Here is a 24,735-nt window from a genome sequence, read left to right as displayed (position 1 = left end):
TGTTTTCTTACAAAAATATTTTCAGCAGTAAGTGACTGGCTTGGAAATAGCAATGTAGCTCACTGGGTCATATGAGCCTGACTAGCAGAGCTACAGGCAGCCCTTGGTTTCCCTGTAGGCAAATTCCTTGGTTAACTGCTCAAGAGCAACGAGGTCCTCTCACCTCAGGCCAGCTGGCAAGCTTAGCTGCTTATTCTCAGAGCCCAAGCCAATGTCCCATCACTGCTAACAGAGCTGCTAGTTGTCTGCCTGCACAAGCTGATTTGATGTGGATACGGTCATCTTCATCGTTTTCCTTTATAGATTACAAAATACTAATTTCTCCAGGTTAAGGTACCACCTGCAAAACTAGAAGCACTGAAAGTGTAAGTTCCTCTCAAAAATGTGGTATTTAGTGAACATCAGCTTTCTCAAACACACCATTCTGGCAGAGTCCCTTGAGAATCACCCTGACCTGAAAGAGGGTCAGAGTTCTAAGTTCAAATATATTCATTCTACATTCTGATAAAGACAAAGACATAATAGTATTAAAATCTCAACTTTATTTGGCCAACAAATTAAATTCCAATGTTATTTTAGCGGAATGCTAAGAACCAGCCTGATGGAGTCAGGCCTTTGAGGCACTCCCCTGTTCAAGTTCCTCCCCAAAACCCAGTAATTGCAAGTGTCCTCTTTGATCTATTTTATCAGGCCCTCCCACACCACCCACCTGGTCAACCCATTCAAAATAATGCATGGAAAGTGATTGCAAAACAGTCTTGCATTTGATCAAAAGGATGGCAACACAGCTAGGTCTCATCTAGGCTGGTGAGCCAGCTATCACCTCCACCCTCAGAGCCTGCCACAGCCAGTGCACAGTATTCCACCCTTCCAGGTGTTTGGAATAGTCATCTCCAAGTGTCTTAAAGCAGGGGAAAGGAAACATCTGCCCAGCATGAAGAGAAGCACCTTCATATTCACCCGTCACACCAGGATGATACATACCATCAGCCCACTGCCTCCTTCCCTACATACACTGAAGGCTGATTCCAGGGAAGAACAGCTGAGACCATTAAAGGCCCTGCCAGATGCAGAAATTAACTATGGGCTTTAGTTTTAAAAGAAAAAAGGGAAATAAGCTTTCTTGGAAGATGTTAGTGGCAAGGCTCCGGAATGTTGGGCCATTGAACTCATGCTACCACTTCACAATCTGCTTCTACCCAGAACAGAATAATTCAAAACAAGAGCTGTGTACAAAAAAGTACATTACAATAAAAAAATGAACCCAGCTGGCTGGGCTGGCTACCAAGTGACAGATCCCTTCTCAAAAGCAAAAAGAAAGAAAAGATAGTCAAGGGTACAGATAAGTGAGGGTAAAGTGTTACTTTAAAAGCCAATCCCTGGATTTCCAGTCATTCACCTTCTGCTTTAAATCTTAATGGGTTTCTGACTCCCTGGGCTGCGTAACAGCAGCCAATTTAGTGTCTGATTTTTTGGGTGATGTAGATCAGTCTTCTCTTTACAATTCATCCTTTTGGATTTTCTGCTCATCATCACCTTCCTCAAGGTCTGTTTCTTCATCTGTCTCCAGGTCCTCCAGATCCTGTATAGGTTAAAGACAGCTACTGGTTTCTGGCACATTAGGCAGATCCAAAACCAAGCACAGAACAGCATCTCCAATCTGTTCACTATTCTCTGCCCCCACATTAACAAAACATCCAGAGACTTCTACCAAGAGCTCTGAATTTGGGACATTAAGGATTCGGAAACCCCTGGAAGCTGGTCCCTGCACCTCTAACACCCTCACCCTGGCAGGTGAGGAGCTTCCAACTAGATCTACTGCATATATAATGTTCATCATACTGCTCAAGTTCCAGGTGCTGAGCAGTTCTCAATAAAGTAGTCCTCTAAGTACTCCAGCAGCTTGCACAGCAACCAGAGACAGCTTGCGCAAAGTTAGAGGCTATAATATCAACAGTTTCCATGCATTTGTGTTTAAGCCTCCCAAGAACATTTATTTCACACCCAGCTGAAGTGTTCCCAGTAAAAGGGGTCCATTACAGGCAATGGCTGGCCAGGCTGCAACTAACTGTCGCATTTTTATGTGGGCACTTTTGTTCACCAATATCCTTTCCTGCCACATACAACCCAGGATCTTATTTAGGATTGTGGATTCAAGCACAGGACCAGATCCAACCCACACTCCATATTCCGAGGGCCCAGGGTACTATATTAATATTACTCACATCATCAGCTGCTGCCCCATCCTGACCTCCACTCTCCAAGAATTTTTTGAAGCCTTCTAATGTCCTCTCCCCATTATAGTCAATTACCTACACAGGAAAAAACACCAAGATAATGGTTATGGGCACCTACAGAGCTACACCCCTGGAGAGGAGAATTCTCTTTCTGAGCAACAGTTAACATGCCAAGCAAAAGGGAATTTAAAAATTCACCTTCACCCATATGAGACGAAGGAAAACAGCTCAGCCACTAGACTTCAGAGAGCACTGCGAGGAAAGAATAGCCTGCAGATGAGCACACTGTCCTCTGCTATGCTCCCTTTTCCCCCCCATTCCCACTTCCCACCCCCAAACTCTTTCCTACAGCCCAGCCCCCCACAAAGGGTCTCAGATGTCCTGTAGACTTGATGCATTCCATCCCTACAGAATGGAGAGCCCTCCCAAAGGTCTTGTTCAAAACAGAACTCAAGCAGGCAACTAAGCATTTCTAGTGCTCCCTTGTTGTGCAATCTGTATAAGGTCAGCTGCCTTCTTACATTTCTGCCAGAGCCTGCAGGGAAGAACTTGAGTGTTGGGAAGCTGTGGATTTTCACTGCATCTACTTCATTGGCTGTCGAATCCATCTTGGCAATGACAATGTTCTCATGGTCCCTGTAGGTCTCTCCCAGCTTGTCCCAGATAGGAGCCAGCTGCTTACAGTGACCACACCAGGGGGCATCTGTTAATTAGAAAAACATAGCTACTACCACCAACCTAACAAGTTACCACCACTCCCCCTCAGCCCCCATGCCAGACAGTTCACGCACATCTTTTCAACCAAAGCATTCCCTTTGTGGCTTAGATTATCCAAGACACTTTCTCCCTAATCCTAGTCATGCAGTATTTTGGCACTCCTTTCATGCCAGTTACTGGAATCAGTTGTTGAAAGATACTTACAGAACTCTACAAAGACATTCTTATTCTCATCAAAAGCAACTTCTTCGAAGTTCTTCCCAACTAGAACTTTGACAGGTTGCTTGTCCCAGTCATCAGGAAGATCCTGACTCATCAGGTGGGGCTGGAATAAAAAGTGAAATTCAGATGCATGATTTGCTACACAGCTGCTTGGAATGCACATGCAGTCACATATCCCAGAAAACCCAAGATTAACCACCCCCCTCAGTGCCTCAATCATAGGCTGTGAGCAATCAGATGAATCAGTCACTTCCTCTTCTGCTTACAGAAAGTCTCCTTCCCACCCTGAACAAGTGGGAATAACAGGTGCTCTTGCACAGAGAACTGCGGTTGAGCTCTGTAGGAAGGAAACAATATTGCTGACAGCATCATTCCCATAGGACTGAGTTTAGCTAAACAGTCACTACTGGAGTAAGTTGCAGATGGCTACCTCCAGCAGATTAGTGCTGGAAGCTCTTTAAACTGTGCCACATGAGTTCACACCTTCCACAGATTGCTGGCAGAAAGAGCAACTGGATAAACAGCACAGTTACCACAAGCAGCAGAAAGAGGAGGCTCTGATTGTACTCAGGTGCCAGTACAGAGCTTGCTTTCTTACAGTCTTCATGCCCCAGTAGTTTCGCCTTTCATTTCTCAGCTCAAAGCCCGCTAGATATTCTGTACGTTAGTTGGAAGGATTTTCTCCAGATGACTCAACTCCTCACAGGGAGCATTTTATGCTTGCTTAGCCAGTAGGTTTACGACCAGCAGCATTTATCATCTTTACCTTGATCTTGCCCTCCAGGAACTTATTACAGAACTCTTTGATCTTGTCCGCTGTGAGGTCATCTGATTCAGGTTTGTATTTGGTCATTTCTTCCTCCAGTGTGATCAGACGTACAGCTGGACATTCTTCTTTCTTTAGGCCAAAAAACTCCAAAATCCTCTGGTTGTCACTGTGGTCGCTGTCTATGAAGATGAACAGGATCTTTGGAGGAAAAAGTCAAAGGCAGTACGGTGAAGACAAATACCTCTCAGGTGTCAATACTTTATACACACACACTTGCATGGGTAGTAGCTGAACTGGCCCCTCCTTCCTTCTCCAAGCCCATGAAGAGGGCACCCTGTCAAAGCACAAATGCTGGAGCCACAACAGTTCAAGCAGCACACACATAGGCCTGGCACTGATGTTGATTAAGACAGAGTCAGATTTACATCTGCAGGAAGGAAAGTCAGGAGTTAACTTGTTTTCCTTCAATACTTGTGCAAGCCAGTAAGTGACTCAGTCACCTATTATCAAGGGACACAGGTAGAACTAGCTTCAAGTCCTCCTCCATAGCTGTTAAGCTGATATAAACAGACAGTGCTACAGCTCTCTGCAGGAGGTGGTCACTTAATTCATAATCCAAGAAAACCATCTCACCTTCCCTTTGAAGTTTCCAGCTGCACTCTTGAAGTTGTCCAGTTTCTCTTGGTAGTCAGACACACTTTTTGGTAGGAACAGCAGAATATGAGTCTTTATTTCTCCTCCAAAGATTTTAGGAGCAGTCTGAAGAGTAGGAAATAAACTTTATTTTTGGAAGAGAGATAAACCAGTGTCAAGACCAGTTTGGCTCTGCTATTCTGACTAGACCACAGGAACCTGCAATATTACAGGACTGCTTTGAATGGCAGGCTTATGCCTTTCCCTTGTGCTCTTCACACTTCTCCATAACCCCAACCCAGTATCAGCTCTAAGATAAAACATGACCACACAACCTACAATTTAAGCTTTGTTATATTCATACAGTAGCTATGGGAAGAGGCCTTACCAAGTATCTAATGACCTACCTGTTCAGTGAACTCTATGACCAGAGGCAGTGCATTAGACTTGATGAAGTTCAATAAATTATCTTTTGTAAGTTCCCCTTCAAAGTTGTTACGGCCTTCATCAAACTGCAAGAACAGAACTGCATTAGAACACTTCATATCCCATACAAGTCTTTCAAAAAGTGAGATGCCACCAGAGTCACTGCCCCAATGGATCTCAGCTCCACTTGTTCAGAGCAGCCTTCCACCTCTCAACAAGGTCACCACATGGTTCACATAAAATCTGGATCAAGGTATTCATCTTCCTGGCAAGCAAAGGCTAAAATCACCCCCTAGCAGCAAAAGCGAGAAGCAACAAGACAATCAGCTTAGATCCTAGCATTGCTTTGCACGACTGTGAAATGATTTATGAAACAGGTCACCAAGAAGGGCTTTTAACATCACTGTAGAAGGCACTAGACAGACCAGGGAGAAGCTACTGGAGCACAGGCAGCTTTCTGCTCTGCGGGAATTAGCAGCGTCAGAGCAGACGTGCTCACTTTAACCAGGCAGTGCTATGAAAGAAGTCTGATGGCAAAGCCCACCATGCACTGCAAGTAAATAGTAATTTACTCAGCTCTGCAGGACCATTTCAGCCTCTATTGTTAGAGACAACAGCACGTGTTTAACATGCACATTGCACGGAGGTGCCAGAACCCTTTTTATATTAGGGCATCACCTGCACCCCTGACCAAGATTCTCAGAACCCTCTCTGGCAGCCTGGAAAGGGAACAGCTGTAGAGGATCATCAAGGTTAGAGAGGATGTGCGGGATAGCACAGCAGTCCCATGGCAGGGCAATGCTCAGAGTTACTGGCAGAAGCAAGAGGGTGGACTCGGATAACCTTCTGTCAGAGGAAGCATACCAGCCTCAGCTGAAAAGCTGAGCAAAACACTTAACATTGGAAATTAACTTTGTAAATACTTTAAAGAATATTGAATGTCACCATCACAGCTTCAGAACAAGTTGTTTGAGGGTCTTTGCAGGTCTGGACAACTCAAAGAATATGACAAGAATGACTAGCCAACAAACCCTCTCACTTTAGACCCAACTAAATACAGAAAGCTGAGCCAAAGACCAAAAACATGATTCTTGGCAAAATAAACCATCTGGCACTTACGTCCTGGTATTTGGTTACCATGGGTGCTCATTTTCACCTTGGTTTGGGTTGGACATGTCTGAGGGCTCTCACAGCACTACCATGAGATCACACCAAAACAGGAACAAGAAGGCAACATTCACAGGCTGAAAATCACCTCACCTTCTTTCTTCCATGCTGCAGAAGTGCTGTGTGCTGCATCCCAGCCCTCCAGTGGCTCAAGAACAGCCTTTCAGACCAAGATTCCTCCCACTCCTAACACACCTGACAGAAGCTGCCAGGTGCAGAATTGCTTTTCATTCCAGATGTACCCAAACTGGCTACACTTATGGAAAATAGCTTGAAAATTCCTTTACTGTTAAGACCGGTCCTGCCACTGCCCCAGTTCTTCAGAAGCAGAGGAAACCTTAGAGCTCACAGGACTTAAGGGTTAAAACAGTACATCAGATCAACACAAGTCCATTCTACAGAGAGCTAAATATGAGAAAATGTACATGTAACTACACAAAACTTTCAGTGCTGGACACCCTAGCTGTAACCCAGGCACTTCAAAGCAATGTCTATGTTGCCCTGCTCAGAGCCCAACGGTGGTACTCCCCACAGCCCCAAAGAAGCTGTCAGCTTTAGAGGAGCATTTCTAGTTGGACTTCAGTGTTTGCCAAAGGACACAAACAAAAGTTGAGAAAACCCCTGCAAACAGCTATTTCAGCCTAACATTAGCCACAGAGTATGCAGAAAGTTTACATAAAGCTATATGCAAGAAGAACAACATACAGGTAATAAGTCAGCCAAGAACAATACTGGTCCCTTCACCCACCCCAACTTTTCTGGTCACAAAACCTTAGCATTTTGAACTTGTTAGCCTGATAATTTACTTGCATCCTCAGCCATACTGATCTGAGGGACCTCTGACTAAGAATTTAAGTCTACAAGCTTCTAGCACCATAAAAATAGCTACAGTTTCAGAGGTGCAGTGGAATAAGATATACTACTTTAGCTGAGCAAAGAATGAAATAAGAATTCACTCAGCTCTTTAGCCTGTCTTAGGTCAAATCGGTCAGACCAATGACTGATTAGATTACAGGTTTAGTAAGTCTGAACCCAAACCAGCTTTCTGTCCCACCTCACTGTACCCATGACCCAGTACCACCAAATCTAAGGAACCCCTACTTGTCTTCTCAAACCTAGGATTTCATCCCAGTGACTGGGATTTTAATAAAGGCATCACTAAGTTTATTTCTGATTCTGTAAACAGCCAGCATCCCTCTGCACATAAGCCAAGTGCCCCAGCCTAGTCAGCTGGAGCTGCAAATCTTCTTAGGAACTTTGCTGGAACCACTATGCTGCAGGGCCCACAGCAACAGAAGGCACAGAACAACTTAGACACAGCTGTTGACTGACTGCAGTCAAAGTCAATACTGAGTATGCTTAAAAGCAACTTTGCTAAGCCACAATCACAGAGCATCGTGGCAAGTCATCAAGACTCGCTGCTGCTCTGTCGAAGACCTTCAAAGTTTGGAGAGGGGCACAGGAGGCCTCACTAGTTACAGCAATGAATATTTTAAAGATTGTGCTGACCATTACTGTGCTGCAGCCAGATCTCTGAGAAACAGGGAAGTGACTGAAGCAACAGCTTGGACTCAAACCCCAGCAGCTTTGGGAGGGCAGCACGGGGCTAAGAGACTGATGAGGCTGCCCTCTGCTGACGGTTGTGCCCTGCAAGGGGACCTGGGGCTCTGCCACCCCACAAAGGGGCTGAAGGCTCCACCCTTCTCCCCCTTCCAGGATCTGAGGCTTGGAAACAGCCATACTGACAGAACAGGATCTTTTGCTGTTTCATCCAGGGCTGCCCTCATTTGAATCTGACTAGTTAAAGTTAAGAGGCACAAGACTCAAGTGTGGTGCTCATGCTTTGCACCAGCCAGTACCTTCTTGAAGAGGACAACGCCATCCTTGCTAAGCTGGTACTTGGTGAAGACATCATCACTAGATGAAATCCCAAAAGGAATGTCATCCACGGCTTCCGCTGCCAACAAGAACTCCTTTGCAGCCTCTGATGTCAAATCCTGGAGAATAAAGAAAGGTGTCCCACATGGGACCCATCAAACTGAAGCATAAACATCCCAGGGCTTACCAGCCAGAGAACTGGACAATCAAGTAAGGCAGGACAGCAAGTGTTTCACAACTTAGAGAGCCTTCCCCAGCTGTCAGGTCCCCATGGGGCAGGGAAGCAGGAAAGGAAGGCCCTAGATGTACACAAGAGCTTCTCAAATAGAAGCACAAACCCTACCTTAAAGAACCCAATCACAACCACTTCACTGGAATCCACTAATGTCTCTGCTGCAGCAGCATCTGTCAGGGTAGTTGCAGCTGGGCCAGTGCGTTTCTTCAGCCAGCTGACGATATCATCTGCTTCTCTGCCAGCTGCAAGAGAAAGGTAAGAATACCAATTCACTTTTTCCCCTTGACTAAGTTTAAGAACACACAACCCCTAAACTTTGAGATAGGCTGTTCAGCAGCTGGCCAAGAGGTCAGAAAGAATCAAGATATCGTTTATGCAACTCTCTTCCTTTCACTCCTACTGTAATTAAGCCAATCCCTAATTGTTAAGTCAAGGTACAAGGGGCTCCCAGGAATCCATTCTTCTCTTGCTTGTAGCCCAAGCATGTTTTTAAACTTTGACCAGCAACACTGCACTCTTCCAAGATGCTAATACTTTTTTTTTTTTTTTTTTTTACACAAATATATCACCTCTTTGTTTCAAAGCCAGTATTCTGGATGTTACGCTCAGCATCCAGCACAATGTGGCTTGGTTTAGCTGCTTGTCTTGGTCTTCCTTACACCTCTGTCTTACATCTCATGTTCACCCCTTTCCCAAACGCCCAAGCATTTGTCTCAATCCTGGGCACTACGTTGCTTGAGTAAAGTCAGGCTGATTAACAAATCAAGCTTGTTTTGCTTTTCTTTCCTACACAGAAGCAATTCCATCTGCTTTAGCTCATATTAGGGATTTCCCCAGCTTTGAGCAAGAAGACCTGTTAAAGGCAGACTTGCTCCTCAACACCCACCCAGAGTATGCCTGCTGCTCCCACTCTGCTCCCTGGGCTGCTGTCACAGTGGACCTTGTCCAGCCGCACCAGCACACACAGGAGCACAGGGCCAGGTGCAAGGACCCACCGCCACGTCGCCGCCCTCTGCGTCCCAGCAGCATGGCCGGGTGCCCCAGCTCACCCGTGTACTCCTTGGGAGTGGCCTTGTCACCGTTCCTGAAGAACTTGATGGTGGGGTAACCACGCACGCCAAACTGCTGCGCCAACTCCGACTCCTCTGTGGCATCCACCTTGGCCAGCCGGATCTCCGAGCCCTCTGCCTTGAGCTTCGCCGCAGCTTTCGCATACTCGGGGGCCAGTGCTTTACAGTGCCCGCACCACGGGGCATCTGCGGGGCAGCGGGTCAGCACCGAATCCCCCGCTCCCGCTGCATCCCCCCGCCACGCCAAACCCCAGCCTCCGGGAGCCCCGTGAGCGGGTGCGGGGCAGGAGGTCGACACCGAGCAACTCCCCCCAAGTCCCGGGCGCCGGGAGCGGGGCAGGGCCGAGGGCAGCTCAGGTCCCGCACCCCGGGTCCTGCACCGCCGCCCCCGGTCCGGTCCCGCAGCGCCTCCCCCTAGTCCCTCCGTCCCCTGGCCCCACCCTCATACCCCGGGGCCGCCGCCCGCCCCTCCCGGCCCGCCATTCCCGCGGCCCCCGTCCCCGTCCCCAGCCCCGGCCCTCACAGAACTCGACGAGCAGGTAACGATGCGCCGCCAGCGCCTGCTCGAAGGAGGCGCCCCGCAGCACCAGGACACCGTCCTCTTCCTCCTCCGGAGCGGCGGCAGCAACGCCTGGGCGGGCAGGCGAGGGCAGGAGTAGGCAGAGCAGCGGGAGGAGGGCGCGGAGCCCCGCCATGGCGCTGATGGCGGCGGGTCGGGACGCGACGGGACGGGCGTGCGGTACCGGCGCCGCCTCCGCTTATAAACCCGCCTCCCCCCGGCCGCCGCCGCGCCCCATTGGTGGTGTCGCGCCGCTCCGCTGCCACTCGCCATTGGCTGGGCCCGCCGGCCGGGCTGTCGGGCGGTTTCTATTCGCCGGTGGGTTGGGCATGCCCCCCGCCCGCCGCCGCGGGTTGGCTGTTGGTCTCGCTCCCCTCCCGCCTGTCGCCATTGGTTCCTTTCCTTCCGCTGCGTCGGTCGCGATTGGTCAGCGCCACCGCCTCGCGCGACTGCCTGCCCTCGAACGTGGCACTCGGGCGGCCCCCGCGGGCGGGCACTGCGCCTGCGCGCGGCCAGGCGCGCGTGGTGGATTCTGACTGGACAGTTTTCGCCGCACTTTGACCCGACCCGGAAGGGAAAGATCCCTCTTCCGGCTGCCGCGGAGGGAAAGGCTGTGGGGCATGTGACGCTGCGGGGCACGTCACGTTGTGGGGGCGCGTTACGGCACGCGAGGCTGGCAGTCGGAGGTCCGGGCGAGGGTGGGACTGGGAAGGAGGCTGCACCGGGCAGTGCTCAGGGCTGGACCCGGGCCTAGGTCCCTACCGCGGGGACGGGGCGCGGATGCTCGGCGTCACGAGTGTCACGGTGGCCCCGTTGTCCCTGGACACACCACCCCCACCCCCCACCCCGTACGAGGCACCGGCCATGGCTGCGGCGCGGGGAGGCCCCGTTTGGTTTTGTGGCGGCCCCGGGGCGGGGAGCGGGGGGAGCTCGGGGCGGCGGCGGGTCACTCGTAGCCTCGCGGTGACACGTTCCCTGACGGTGAAGGCGGCCGCGCCACGGCTTGCCCGAGGCAGGGCGCGAGGGGCGCTGTGTCCCCCAGCATCCAGCAGGTGCCTGTCGCGGGAGGGCTCCGGCTCAGAGCACGGCATTCTGTGTCTGCTGAGGGACCCACAAGAAATGAATCCTGTAACCCTGGCAGAGGAGAACCACATCGCACGGCTCTTCCTGCTTTGCTCTGGTACCTCCTGATGTGGCACAAGAATTGGTTGCCACGTCCCTGTTGCTCCCAGAGCTCAGCTGGGGAAGGGGAGCCCACGCGGACCCGGGCAGAGAGTGGCCAGCCTTGGCACAGTCCAAGCTGGGGGATTGGCAGGGTTGCTACGGCACCTGCACCTCTAGGCTGCCCAGCTGATAAGTGCTGGAGTGGGAACAGGCCCTCTCCAGGCTCCCTGGCCATGCCCTGCTGATTTGCCAGCTCAGTGGCTGCCTGTGAAGTAGACCTGCTCTTTGCTCTCTCCCCTGTCCCCCTTGCTGGGACTGGGCCCAGTGCCCCAGGCCAGCAGTGCTCAGAGCGAGGCGCCCTGCCAGTTCCCCATGGATAACCTGGCCATTCTATGACTGCCGCAAGAGAGCAGTTATCCCTTCAGGAGCTTTGAGTGGGTGTGGAACTGACGCCTTTCTTGGGCTTAGAAAGAGTCTGGTGTGATTTTAGATGGCGAGGCTGAATTGAGCAAAGCAGCGAGCGCACAGCAGCCACTGCCCAGCCACTGCTGCTCAAGGCCATGCAGGCATGGGCATGTCAGGCTGCCAGGGTGGGGAATTGGCTGCTGCCAGAAGCAGGTCCTGCCTTAATGCTCAGCCACCTTGAAGCCTTTCACCTGAGCGAATCTGGCTCATGGCCCTGCCAGAGGGGCTCTGCAGCAAAACTCTCTGCTGAAAGGGCCAGACCCTGCATCGGGGCAGTTCCTGCCAGAAAATCCTCACCAACATGCAGGCAGAGGCAAGCTTGCAAGAGGCCAAGGGGAAGTGCCACATCCCACAGCTGGCAGGTTTCTGGGGCTTGTGGCGGCGAGTTGTCTTACAGCATTGCCATGCATCAGCGGAGGCTGTGGGGCCTGGCGTAGCACTGGGCCACTGGTGCGTGTGCTCAGCATCTCTAGCACGGCCAGTGATGTTCACTGACGCCTTGCAGGTGCTGCAACACTCTTGGTTTTGGTGCTGGCTGGGGATCCTGGCACTGCTGAGTGCAGCATCTTGTGCCTCCCTTCTGGCACCCCACAAAGAGAGGACAGGTCTCTTCTTTTCTTTAAATATCTGTGCATTGCCATGCCTATCAAAGGGAAGCCACACAGTCAGGGCACCACTGGCCCTCTGTGGTGGCAGCACGTCTCCTCTGATGACTCGCTCCTTGCTGGGACTCAGCTGGGGCAGCGAGTCGCTGACACAGCAGGTGCAGGCCCACAACTGGGGCTCTTGTGCACTGCAAGACATTAATTCACAAGTTCTCCCCTTTTCCTCAGCCTTGGTTCTCCCAGGCTGCCTTTTGACAGCTGCAGGTGAAAGCTGCCATGCTTGCAGAGCTGCAGTTCTGCTGCTTCGAGGCAGGTGCTGTGTCAGACCAAGCTCCTGCAGCACATACAGCCGCCTGACGAGAAAAGCAGCCCGGACCGCTCTTATGCAAGCTCTGACCCAAGGTTTATGAGATGCAGCTCCCGGAAGGGGAAGGGACTGATGCTTTTGCCTGGAAGCCACAAGCAGTGAGAATCATCTGAATCATCCGGCTCACTGAGCTACCACGTCCCGCCCAGCCCATCACTGGAGCAGCACGTCCCTCCGGCTGCTCATGCCCTTGTGGGCTTGGCTGCCAGTGGGAGAGCCCAGTCTGTCATCCTGCAGCAGGGACCACGTTCCAGAGCAGTGAATCACCCCTGTAGGCCCTCAGTCCCTGGAGTTACAGCACATCACGGCTGTCCTGTGTACCCCTCCCCAGGCATCCCACCATCATGCAAACAATCTAACAGACACACCAACGTCCAGAGTTTGGAAAGACTTGCCAAAGAGCTGGGGATTGCGTCAGACAGGATCTCACCCTGACACTAACTGCCCACAGAGCGGCTGTTGGGGGCCAGCACAAGGAAGGCCTTTGTTAACTTTATCGGCACATCTGGGCTCACGCTAACCGACATGATAGGGTGACGCCTGCTCCAAGGAGCTCCTGCTCTTGTACTGCCTTTCCCGTCTCTACAGCACAGGGAGGGCTGTGGGAGCACACGGCTGGGCACAGCCTACAGCAGGGAGCAGCACAAGCCAAGCACACCTTCTGGAAGCAGGCACTGGCCGCACGCCTGCTCCTCACCAGGGCGTGCAGGCGGCTCCTGCCAGGCTGAGGGTGCTTTGTTTCAGCCCTTGTGCTTCCTTGCCGTTGCCAAGTCACACCATTTCCTTTAGCTGCAGCAGCTGGTCAGTGCGGCAGCATTCCTGGGATCAAGAAGGAAGGGGGCCTGTGCTGTTAGCTCAGTTACCATCTCAAGTCTGTTAGACTGGAGCAGGGCCGAGCCATCTCCTCTCTAGCAGTGTAGATTCTGTAAGGAGCTACACTTTCCTCAATACAAACATGCCACATGCTCTACAAACATCGTCAGGCTCTTATCGCACATCACCTCCCTCCGATCACCTCCCTCATTCTTCTGCACAGGAATTTCCACCTCGAGCAGGCACAACACAGGCAGGCCAAGGCTCAGAACCCACCTGCTCCTCAGCTGGCAGGAGACCCCCCCTGACTTTACTACCTCAAAGACTCACCGTTTTCGCTTCCCCACACCCTTCTCACCCCTCATACTGCAGGCAGTACAGAACAGACGAAACAGCAAAGGATAAATCATGAAGACAAACACTGCAATAGGGGCCTCTCACCTCTTCTCCTCTGGCACGGACTGTCCCAGATCCCGTTCTACAACTCAGCAAGCCCACAGATTCTGGTCTTCTCCCACCCCAGGTGTTTGCAAAAGTTGCCTGTGGAACAAAAGTTCTGCCACTTCCTGCCAAAGACCCAGAACCGGGAAGTTCCAGAACAGAACCAGAGTGGACAGAGATGGTCAGTTCAAAGATTTTATTTAACTGTCATAAAAGGAGAAGCAGACGATGATTCCAAACCTGTTAACCTGGGTCTAAGATTTACAGACAATACGCACCAAATCAAATTAACCAAAATCTCTCTAGGGACAGGGCAAGGGAGAGTTAGAGGCAAGGACGTAGCTACAAGAAAGCCACATGTACTTGGTCCCAGATCTAATACGACCTCCACGTGGTAGTATCCAAATCAGAGGGCTGCGGAGCTGGAACCTGCCTGCCCAGCCCACAAGGGTTTGTGGGCCCCAGAGGGCTCCTTGCCCCCAAGCGCCGTGTCAGTGCAGCCTTGGTGGCAGGCTGGCGGGTCTGCTACGGGCATGGGGGGGAGTCGAGTGTAAAGGCAATAAATACTGACAGGCCAGGCACAGATTTTAAAGGCAGAACAGATACATAAGGCATTAACCACTTCTGAATACTTGTCCATTGCAAGCTCTTTGTTGATTGCATCAGGAGAGCAGCTGCAGAAACAGACTAAGTCCATCCTCAGCCCAAAACAGCCGGGAGGGCAGGTGCTGTCCTGGAATTTCAGTGCTTTGCAGCTACCTTGGCTGCAATGAGAAGTGTGAGGTGATGGCAACACTGGTGACTCCTGCGCCCACCTGCCTTGCAACCCCCTCTATGCCTCAGAGGCGCTGAGGCTGCCAGAGAGTTCGGAGCTCTACGCAAACAGGGCCGGGGTCCTGCCAGGCCAGCTCTGACCCACCAGGAGAGGTGGCCAGGCGTCACCCAGGACGTCACACCGCCCTTCCCTCTGGAGATGTCCCGTCTCGGGTGAAGAACGGACCAGCAGCAAAGCAGGAAGTTGTGAATCTTTCCTAATAACCCATGAGGGGCGTGACCAAGATGAGTGCCATGCCAACAAACGGGGAGGGTGGGTGGCATTTAAAAAGTGTAACAAGGGCAGGGCCCCCTCCCTAGAGGATACATGTTACACATTAAGGCATCATGGTTACAGGGAACATCCACAAATGAAGCTGCCATCGTTCCCAGGACACTGACTGGGTGGAAGGGGCAGGCTGGACATGATTTTAGCCAACAACCGGATTCAATAGCTGCCTGGCATCAAAGTTCTTCAGCTACTTGGAGGCAGTAGCTACCCTGAGCTGTGCACAGGAAAGCCAAGCACAGGAGTCTCTCCCCTTCAGCACCTACCCAAATAAAGGAAGGTGAGAAGCAGCAAAGGGCCTGGCGAGGGAGCAAGCACTCCCACCTCTGCGCTGGGACAGCACAGCCCTGGGACGGGCAGCTGGAGATCAGATGCAGACAGCACAGTTTGGTCAATGCACTCAGTGATTCTCTGGGGAGGGGGCACGTTACAAAACTGAGCTCTCTGGTCAAATTATAATGGGGGGTGAAAGGTAAGAGGGTTCCAATGTCAGCACTTTGGTACAGGGGGGGATTTCTACGGTAGCCACTGTCTGATTCACGCTCTCTGGGGTTTGGCCTTGGGAAGGGCTAGTCCTTCCAATCCTTCTTGATGGTCAGGTTCCACTCCCAGGACAGGTGGTCAGTCTTATCATCATCTGTGAACTTGGATTTGATGTTGTAGCTGCCCCGGGCCAGCATGCCCTTAGGGGCTTCTTCCATGGGGGTTAGAAACTCATACTCCTCTGCTCGGGGGCCGTAGCTCCCAACCATGTATTCGGTCTTGTCAACTAGAAGGAGAAAAGAAGTGTACGGAGGCTGTTTAAGAGCCTCCCCTGCATTTGGGGCAAGGCTAAAGCAAATGAAAGGTCTGTTACTGCTACAATCCACAGAGGAGCTGTGACAACATGAATGTCACCCACTAATGTCAGAGCTCCGTTCCTGCAGGGAGCGGTTCCCCCCACACTAGCACCACTGTCAGCAGCGATCTGTTCACCACTGTGCTGTGGCAGGGATTACACATCAAGCCCAGAGGCACAGGTGCAGCCAGCACTGCAGGCTGCCACCCTGCAGCAGAGCCAGAACTCTTCACACATCGCCATGGGCTCAGCAGCACAGATGTGACTGAAGACCATCTCATAGAATCATGGAATCATTAGGTTGGAAAAGACCTCTGGGATCATCAAGTCCAACAGTCAACCCAACACCCCCAGGCCTCCTAAATCATGCCCTGAAGTGCCACACCTACACATTTTTTGACACCTCCAGGGATGGTGACTCCCTGACCTCTCTGGGCAGCCTGTGCCAGGGCCTGACCGCTCTTTCTGTAAAGACATTTTTCCTAATATCCAATCAAAACCTCCCCTGACATAACTTGAGGCCATTTCCTCTCATCCTATCACTAGTGACCAGGGAGAAAAGACCAACCCCCACCTCACTACAACCTCCTTTCAGGTAGCTGTAGAGAACGATAAGGTCTCCCCTCAACCTCCTCCCATCCAAGCTGTTGGGGCACCAGCAGGCGAGCCCCCATCACCGCTGTGGAAAGAGCAGAAAGCCCTCACACAAAGCAGAACCTGAACCACAGAGAAGCACTTACTTTTCACACCTTTCCGGAACGTGTGCTGAATATACTTCAACCCCGACACAATCTCCCTGTTAACCTGCAGAAAGACAAAAAAAAGACTGAGAAGACATCTAGACATGCTGCCTACCCCACCCACAGTGGGAGACAATTTCCTCCACCACACCACTCTTTGGGGCTCAGGCACTCCCTATGCTGGGATTCCAGCAGTCTGGTGTTCTACTCGTTCTTCAGTTTTCAGATCTGAATTCTTACCCTAAAGGAGATTTTTATCCGGTATTCCACACCCTCCTTCAGCACAAACGCTTGCTTCTTAAAGCTCTCCAGGTCACCTACAAAGAATGGAAAGGGTTGCTCAGAATGCCTCTGTATTCTGCTCTGAGGCACATTTAAGTTGTGAGAGGTGATCAGGCCAGTATCTGCAGCAGCAGCAGACAACCCTCACTGCCCAGGCAGCACGCAGTTCATCCTTTCATTTTTGCATGGTAGCACCCTCCTTGCTACACTGCCCACGCTACCTGAGGCAGGCAAGCGATGCCCTGTGAAAGGACACCGCAGCGCAGCGATGCAGTTAATGCAAGAATGTTCCTTTGTAGACATTTTCTCCGAGGCTGTCACCATCTCGAAGCTGCCATTAGCATCACTGCGCAGGCTTTAGGACAGCTGGCTCCCCCACCCGGCAGCTCACACCTCTACAGAACGAGGGCTGGCAAGGGAGCGGAAGCAGAAAGGCCACCTGCTGCGATGGGAGACGCAGCTGCTGGGCTCAGAGAACAGAACCCTTTGGTGGGCCGCGCACCTTACTCTGCACCCAGCACGGGGTATTTCTGACATGGGGGCTTGCCTGCCATGCCAGCAGCGCTCCTGCGGGGCCTTCTGCCAGGCTCCAGACCATGCCAGCTTTGAGCTGGGAGAAGGACTGGAATTCTTTTCCTAGCTCACCTGTCAGGTCCAGCTCCAGAGGGCCAGGAGCAGTAGCGCAGACCAAAGTCAGTTTGGTCACCACCACATTTGGAGCATTGGGATCTAAAAGACAAGCAAAAAGGCCATTAAACACCCATCTCTAATACCAACCAACACAACTCCTTTTCCTTCCAGGGCACTTCTTGAAAGAGCAAGAACACCAGTGAAAACATCCCCCTCAGTGAAGGTCCAGGCTCTCCACTGCATTAGGCCCTGCCCAGAGCCTCCCAAAGACCATCCCCCTCTAAAGGCAGAGTGTGCCACCCCTCAAGTCCCTGTGCCTTATTCCAAGAGCCAGAGATCAGCACGGAGGGAGTGCAGACACATGCCTTTATGCTCCCGGCTGTGCTCGTGCCAAAGTGCAGAGCTGGGAGGAGAAGAGCTCCCAGACGGGAGCAGGGATGAGGCCAGAGGTGACCGGCAGAGCTTTGGCTCGAGCGAGGCGTAGCCATGTCCTAGGGCTCACCTGCAGTCACAGTGACAGCACCGAGCAGTGCCTCCTTGTACTTGCGCAGGCTCTCATCATCCTTGTCGAGCTCCTGGATCTCCTGGATGCTCTTCTGGGCAGGTGGTTTATAGTTGACGGAGTGTTCATCCTCCTCATTCTCAGCTGCAATCTGGGCCAGCTGCTCTGCCGTCGGCTCCTGCTCTGCCATCCTCACACACGCAAGTTACACTGAAGTAGGGAGGAGAAGCATAACTGCACCCACCTACCCCGGCAGCGTGGGCTCCTTCCCAGCAGTGCAGCCTGGCAGAACCAACCAGGCTTCCCCAGAACTGCTCCGCCATGACTCCACGGGCTCCCTCTCTCACTTCAGCCCTTCATGGCCTGTCCCCAGGGCATACCACCCTCCCAAGTCCTCATACCCAGTAGCCCCTGCAGGCTCCTCCAGTAGGCCAGGTCTCATATTCAGCCCATGGAGGCCCACGCCAGAGGGTAGGGAAAATTTAACCTCGGTGCTTTACTCTTGAGCTGCAACAGGTAAATACCCTAAGCCATAGAGAAAATGTTCTCCTCCACAAGAACAGCCAGGTGAGGCTTTCACTCATAATATGCCTGAGCCTAGAATAAACCCAGTTCAGTTCTGCTGTCTACAACACATGATTCCAGCTCTCTGCCCTGCCACTGGCACAAGCACCAGGAGCCTCTGCTGCAATCCAGAGTTCACAGTTTGTAACTCCGTCAGATCAATCTGCTCTGGGCCAGATGCCACTGAGGAGTGGAATGAGACACCTGGTTCAGCTGATTTAACACTTGGTCCTTTGCAGAGATCTGTGTCACACACAGCCAGTGAAACAGATAATGGATAAAAAACATGTGCGGATGTTGGCTCGGCTGTCCAAGACTAACCAGGAAACACGCAGCTGCACACTGAGGGCTGGTGAAAGGCAATGCCAACACCCCGCTAAAAACCTCAGTAAAAGCCAGTGACATCCTCAGTCATTCCTCATGTTCCACAGGGCGCGCTGTCCTAAGGGTCATCCTATGGCAAATATCAGCTTGGACTCTCTAAAGACTCAGAGTGACACCTTTTGAAAGGCTTTTCATACAAGCAAAATCTTTCATAACTGATCTCTGATGGATCCAGGTGTTTCTGTCGTTGCCTGGCATTCCTGCATCCTGTTCAATCTTCCCGCCTGGAGCTCTGCGCTAAGCACACTCAACTCACGACAGACTGCGGAACTGCATTCACTGCGCTGGCATCTAGTTTCCAAATAAATCAAGAACTACATCATTTGCTACAAATACAACAAACACACATAATGTACTTAAATACAGGCTTAGTTATGATCCACAGGCACCTAAAGCTTCTCCTACAGGTTACGCTAAATGAACTAACCATCATCCATTCTTTTAATCTTTGAGCTAACTGACATAATAGCGCACAGTTTGATTATTCCACTTCCACCCAATGTGCTACCCAGAGAGGGAAAGAAAGACCTCAGCACAGACATTAATGACACACAGTTTACAGAACACATTTTATAGTGACACAAGGCAAGTTCTGCAGATGCCAGAGCCAGTCTGACTCCACATCTAGTTTCCAGCCTGGCAAAGGCTGTAATAGCACGAGCCATCTAGGCTTTGCTATTCTTTTTAGCAATAAATATTATGAATGTTTTTTGGGGGAATGGGGCAAAGGAGACAGATTAGACATAGAAAGTGACATCTTGCACATCTCCGCCAAAAGAGAGGACTACAGCAGACCTATCAGCAGATCCACAGGGGAGAGAGAAAAAAAAGGGGGGGGGAGAACCAGCCAGCTGCCAGGATTCTCAGGTGAGGCACTGGCCCCAGCTCCCAGGGAGCTGGTGCTGAGGTGGAGCTGCAGCCAGGCCCCCATGGGGACCCACTCCTTGCCTGCTGTCAAACCTGAGAACAGACTTTGCTGACTTGGCCTGGGCTGGCACCGCTTCCTCAGGGAGGCTGGCACGGCCCTTGCGCTGTCCTGCAGGTAGGATACTTGCAAAGGACGCACCTGGTGTTTCTGGGAATTAAAGCTTGACTAAGATTTATCACCAGACAAAGGTGGGGATACAATGTTACACTTTGGGGTTATTACAAGGACTTTGGCCCTGTGTGACATGAGCGTGCCTGCACAGGGGAGCTTTTCCCATTGTACTTTAACACTTACAACTCGCAAGAACTGCCGGTACTGAGCCTTACACTTTACAACAGACGGCTGGCCCTTTTGCGTGGCATTCTCCAACATCCTGGTGCTGAACATCATGGAAATTTATATTCAAAAGGCTATTTAATCTCCTATCATACATGAAAAGCTGACTAGATTTCACCCTGGTATCTCAGTATCAAACCCACTCACTTCCTTTGTGCTCCTGTCCAAAAAAGCCTCTAGCCTTGAAGACTCCCAGAAGCATTGAGCAAACACTCACTCAAGCACCTTCAGGCTTTACTGCTTGATCCCCTTATTGCAGCCCTTTGTCTTGCCTCCGGGCTAGAGTTCACCTCCCAAGCTCTACAGGTTTTCTCTCTCTGTACGCTGAAGAACTCCTGGACCTTCCTCCTAAGGCTTTCAGGAAATGGAAGTGATGGACTTTCAGTGAGAGCTTTAAAGAACTGAAGTCCCAAGTCACTGACTTCTGTTGAGTCCCAAACTCTCTGCAATTGAGCCCTCTTCAAAAGATGAATATAGTGAAGAGATGCACATGCGGCAGACGATCCACTGGTATCCACATGCATATCCCCAGCGGCGCTGGGTCCCTTTCCACAGCATTAGTGTCCACAGGTACATACTGCCTTCCAATTTTCAGACCAAGCAGAGACAAAACTTCTAACAAGAGGCCTGATCGCCTGTGAGCAACACACCACAGGAGCCATCAGACAACCTCTCCTCGAACAACCAAAGCTCGCCGAAGCCAGCACTGTGCACGCAGCCAAGGATCAGCGCTGCAAAGGCAAACCACAGCACCGACCACTGCGCAGCTCTCAACAGCAGGGTCAGGTCCAGAAGATCGCTGTGCTCAGCACAGGAGCAGCCTCAGCATTAAGCAGTACCGATTTCTAGCAGCTGAAATAACAGCCAATATCCAGGATCGGGTATCCTAATCCTGATCAGTTAAGAAATCCATTAGTTGGTCTCACCCAAGCATAGAGCTACCACTTGTTGATAATGAACCTCCAGCTGTAACAGACGGGGCGACAGTTTCCTCCCACACATCACGAGCACCCAGTCTTCATCAGCTCCGTTGGGGTGACCCTTCCCCCAAACAGGTATTTTGCAACAACCATCCCATAAAGGGCCTAGAAAAAAAAAAAACTAGCCAACCAAAAAAAAACCAAAAAACCAGATCCCCAGCACTTCGGTTGCATTCCTACACCTCTAGCTTTAATTTTATGATACAGAGCTGAAGAAACAATCCTGCACACCACCACATGGACTAATCAAGAACCATCTCAGGCCTCACAGGATCTCTAAAATGGAAGCCCACCAGAGGCAGAAAACAGCTCTTCAGACCACCACAAAGCACTATTCCAAGCAGCAGCTCAGGCCAGGCCAGGGTTCAGCTCTCTGAGGAAGCCCTGGAGAAATGCTACTTCACCCCTCCCACTGGGCTTCCCCAGGAGCAGGAGTCAGAACAACATCATCTCTGACCGGGCTGTGCCAAAGCCATTGCTGCAGCGCTCAGGCGGAGCGGGCTGCTCTGCCCCAGCCAGCCGCAGGGGTCGAGCGGCACCCTGCGACATGGCTCAGGGGGTCTGGGCCACAGCTGGCCAACCCCTCCAGCACAGAGCCCCACATCTCATCATGACGACTCACAGAGCTGTGGCTACTTCTCCAAACACAGAGCCAGAGAGGAAGGAGACTCTTAATCGCATCAAAACTTTTATAAGTGCCTCAACCTCACCGTTGAGGCTTCTCAGACAAAGCGTTTATTACAGCTCAGGATCAGTAAATCAGCGCTTTTCCAGGCATGTGAAAGACCAGCCACCACACTCCCAGACGAAGCGAGGCCAAGGGACTCAATCACACATGAACTGCCAGGAGAGAAAAGAACTGCACTTGCGTATGCCATCTGCGCCACACTGAGACCTCCAGCAAGCACGCACCGACACGCAGAGGAGAGGAACCTGTGCCACAGTCCTTCCAAGGGCTCTGCTCCTTAACGAAAGCCCTCCTGCTATGCTGCTGACCCGCAGCCAGGCGCGGGCACCTTTGGGCAGCTCAACACCTCAAACCTCAGGTGTTGCTCTGAGGCTTTTGGAAGGAAATCCCCTTCAGCTGCTTTTGACACTCAGGAAGTGCTTGGGTGCCCCACTCAGCACCTCCACATAGCAGCTCTCTGGCTCTTAAGACTCAGCCGAGTCACAGAATGATGGAGCTGGTGCCTCTGTGGCTCCCAGGAGGCCTGCTGCTCCGCGAGACAGCACAGACCCGCTGTGAACTCTGCTGCAGCTGGCAGGGAAGGGGACTCCCAGCTCGAGCTCAGCCTGAGAGTAAATTACAGGAGGTAGGCTCCTTGGTCAGGAAGAGATGTCCAGGGAAACAGCCCTGGGCTCTTCCCAGACCCTTGCAGCTCACAGAAGCCTGCAGAAGACAGCAGGAGGCTGAATCGCTTCCTACCTGGGAATTCGCACTCAGCTGCCTTCACTGCTTCCTCAAGTCAGCAGTTTCTCCCAGATTCTCTCAGCATTTTTCACACAAGGAGCTAGCAGCAGTGCATGCAAGAGCCCCACCTTCTGCCAGACAGAAAAACTGCTAGGAACATAACCCTGTTTGTTTTCAGGCAGACAGTGGTAAACAGTGACTTCTTCGTACCCCAGGATCAAGATCCCACGGCAGTAGTGAAACCAGAGCTAGTCAGAGTCTCTTCAGATGAGCTAATTGGCTTCAGACATCCATTAGGCCACAGCGCAGCCATGGACAAGCAGCAGTGCCAATTCAAGCGGTCCCCACCCTTCCTTCTTCCCCTGTGGCGCAAGGGAAAGCTCGTGCAGCCGCAGAGCAAACTCAGTTGGAATTTGATCCAGTTAATAACCATTTCTGCAGGGCAATTTTACAGCCAGATCAGTTCGCTGATCCAGTTCACCATGCAGCTGCAAGTGCTCCTACGCCGTAAGGACAGGGAGCCAGAACTGCTTAAACCGGCTCAAGCTGAGCTGCTGCTCCACTCGTATGGCAGCAGCTTGGGAGGCTGGATCAGAAATAAACCAGGCTCGGATGGTTCCCAGGGCAGTGGCAGGCAGGGCGTGGGGGGCACATCAGCAGCAAAGGAGGAACTGGTGACTCACTGACACTTCCCGAGGCCAAGTGCTGTCCCCTGACAACACCCAGGAATTTGGAGGCAAGGGGACACCCAGACAAGGCTGCTGCACCGGTTGCTTTGTAAGAGCATCCCAGAGAGCTCTCATCTCACCTGATCCCCACCACTGACTCACAGCTCTGGAGATGAAGGACTCTAGAAACAGCCTCCTACCTTTCAGGGGCTCGGCAGTTTGGAGATGTGGTATTTTATTTTATTTTGCTTGTGACATAACCCTGGACTACAGTTCACCTATGAGGCGTTAACTGTCACGAGCAAAACCAAAGGCGTGAGCAGAGTTCCATACACTCACCAATTCAGAAGTCTAAAAACCTCTCGCAGCCCTACGCCCAGGATGCAAACAAGTTACGTGAGGTAAAGGGGCTGCAGTCTGGCTGCAACCACCGTCTGTGCGGTGATCCTGGTGCTGCAGCCGCAGCTGCCGCCAAGAGCGTGACTCGTCCGTACGAATCGCCACGCATCCCCGTGGCAGAACGCTACAATGAAACCGTCTCTGCTCAGCAGTTACAGGACAAGAACACCTGCACTGAGAGAATGCTTGGACAACCAGAGCAACCAAGGACTCTGGACTAGACCCAAAACCCTCAAGCAACAATTTAGCTGCTTAGCGTGGCTGGGAGTTCTTGTCTTCAGAAAAGGAAGTAATGACTTTCAGACTTGTTGCAAAGAGCCTATGGAGCCAGAGGAGATGCTGCCATCCTCCCAGCAGGGCTGCGAAGGAAGGAGAACTGATACCTCCTGCTAGAGCCAAACTGCAGTCCTTATGCACGCTGCCCCAGCTGCTGTAAAATGCACCCTGCCTGCAGCTTTCAGGGGGATAAAAGGGGCTCTTTAATTACTCGCACACAGAAAGAAATCGACCCGGAGGAAGTTCCTCATTTCATAACCAGAAACCACGTACAGAATATCGCTCTGAGCCCCACGGGAGCGCCTGTAGCTCTCGGCGCCCCGGGAAGTGAGAAGGGTCCGGCGTTCCACTTCGCCGCCGCCCGGGGAAGGAGTAGGCTCGGAGCAGCGCCGGGGAGAACGAGCGGACCCAAACCGTCCTTATTTCGCCCTAAACGCGGGCCTCGCGCCCCGAGATCCCCTCTCCGCTCCGCAACGGCCCCGGCCGGGGACATCGGAATCCCCGGCCCTGAGAAGGTCGCGCAAGGGCACCGGCGGCACCGGGGGTCCCGCGTCCGGGCCCTCCTTCCCGCACCCCGGAGCCCAGACCCCGGTGGGGGGAGGCGCGGCCCCGCAGCCTTAACACCGTCCCCCCTCCCAGTCCCGTCGGGCCCCGCCGCCCCCCGGGAGCCGCCCCCCCCCGCCCGGTGCCCGCTGCCCCCGGGAGCCGCCCCGCCCCGCCCTACCGGCCCTGCTCGCTCTCCGCGCTGCAGTGACAACGCCGCTGGGATCCGCCCAGCCGCTCGCGCGCCCCCGCACTTCCGGGAGACGCCCGTCACTTCCCGTTACACAAGACTGAGCCACCGCGCCTTACTTCCGGCCGCCATCCGGCTTGCTGATTGGCCCAGGGGATAGGCGCGCGATGGCGGGACAGACGATAGAGTCGGGG

General features: G+C 52.4%; 2 protein-coding genes across 2 annotated transcripts; both read right to left on the bottom strand.

Moving 5' to 3' along the window:
- Positions 1-522: 522 nt before the first annotated feature.
- P4HB (prolyl 4-hydroxylase subunit beta) lies at positions 523-10,193 on the bottom strand. Its single transcript, XM_075111709.1, has 11 exons — positions 9,878-10,193; positions 9,334-9,540; positions 8,393-8,526; positions 8,031-8,168; positions 4,986-5,090; positions 4,579-4,704; positions 3,943-4,143; positions 3,159-3,279; positions 2,759-2,940; positions 2,226-2,312; positions 523-1,582 (listed from the first exon to the last, which is right to left on the bottom strand). Exons 1-11 carry the CDS (start codon positions 10,047-10,049, stop codon positions 1,499-1,501), a joined length of 1,557 nt encoding a protein of 518 aa, XP_074967810.1. The 5' UTR covers positions 10,050-10,193; the 3' UTR covers positions 523-1,498.
- Positions 10,194-13,949: 3,756 nt separating this feature from the next.
- Positions 13,950-24,623, bottom strand: ARHGDIA (Rho GDP dissociation inhibitor alpha). The gene is made up of 6 exons (XM_075111712.1): positions 24,533-24,623; positions 17,863-18,072; positions 17,376-17,459; positions 16,689-16,765; positions 16,449-16,512; positions 13,950-15,639 (listed from the first exon to the last, which is right to left on the bottom strand). Exons 2-6 carry the CDS (start codon positions 18,050-18,052, stop codon positions 15,440-15,442), a joined length of 615 nt encoding a protein of 204 aa, XP_074967813.1. The 5' UTR covers positions 18,053-18,072; positions 24,533-24,623; the 3' UTR covers positions 13,950-15,439.
- Between the last annotated feature and the right edge of the window lie 112 nt (positions 24,624-24,735).

The sequence above is a fragment of the Phalacrocorax aristotelis genome, chromosome 16 (genome assembly GCF_949628215.1).
Source record: "Phalacrocorax aristotelis chromosome 16, bGulAri2.1, whole genome shotgun sequence".
NCBI classification, from domain to species: domain Eukaryota; kingdom Metazoa; phylum Chordata; class Aves; order Suliformes; family Phalacrocoracidae; genus Phalacrocorax; species Phalacrocorax aristotelis.
Note: the sequence above shows the minus strand (reverse complement) of the source record. Positions and strands in the feature narration are given on the sequence as shown.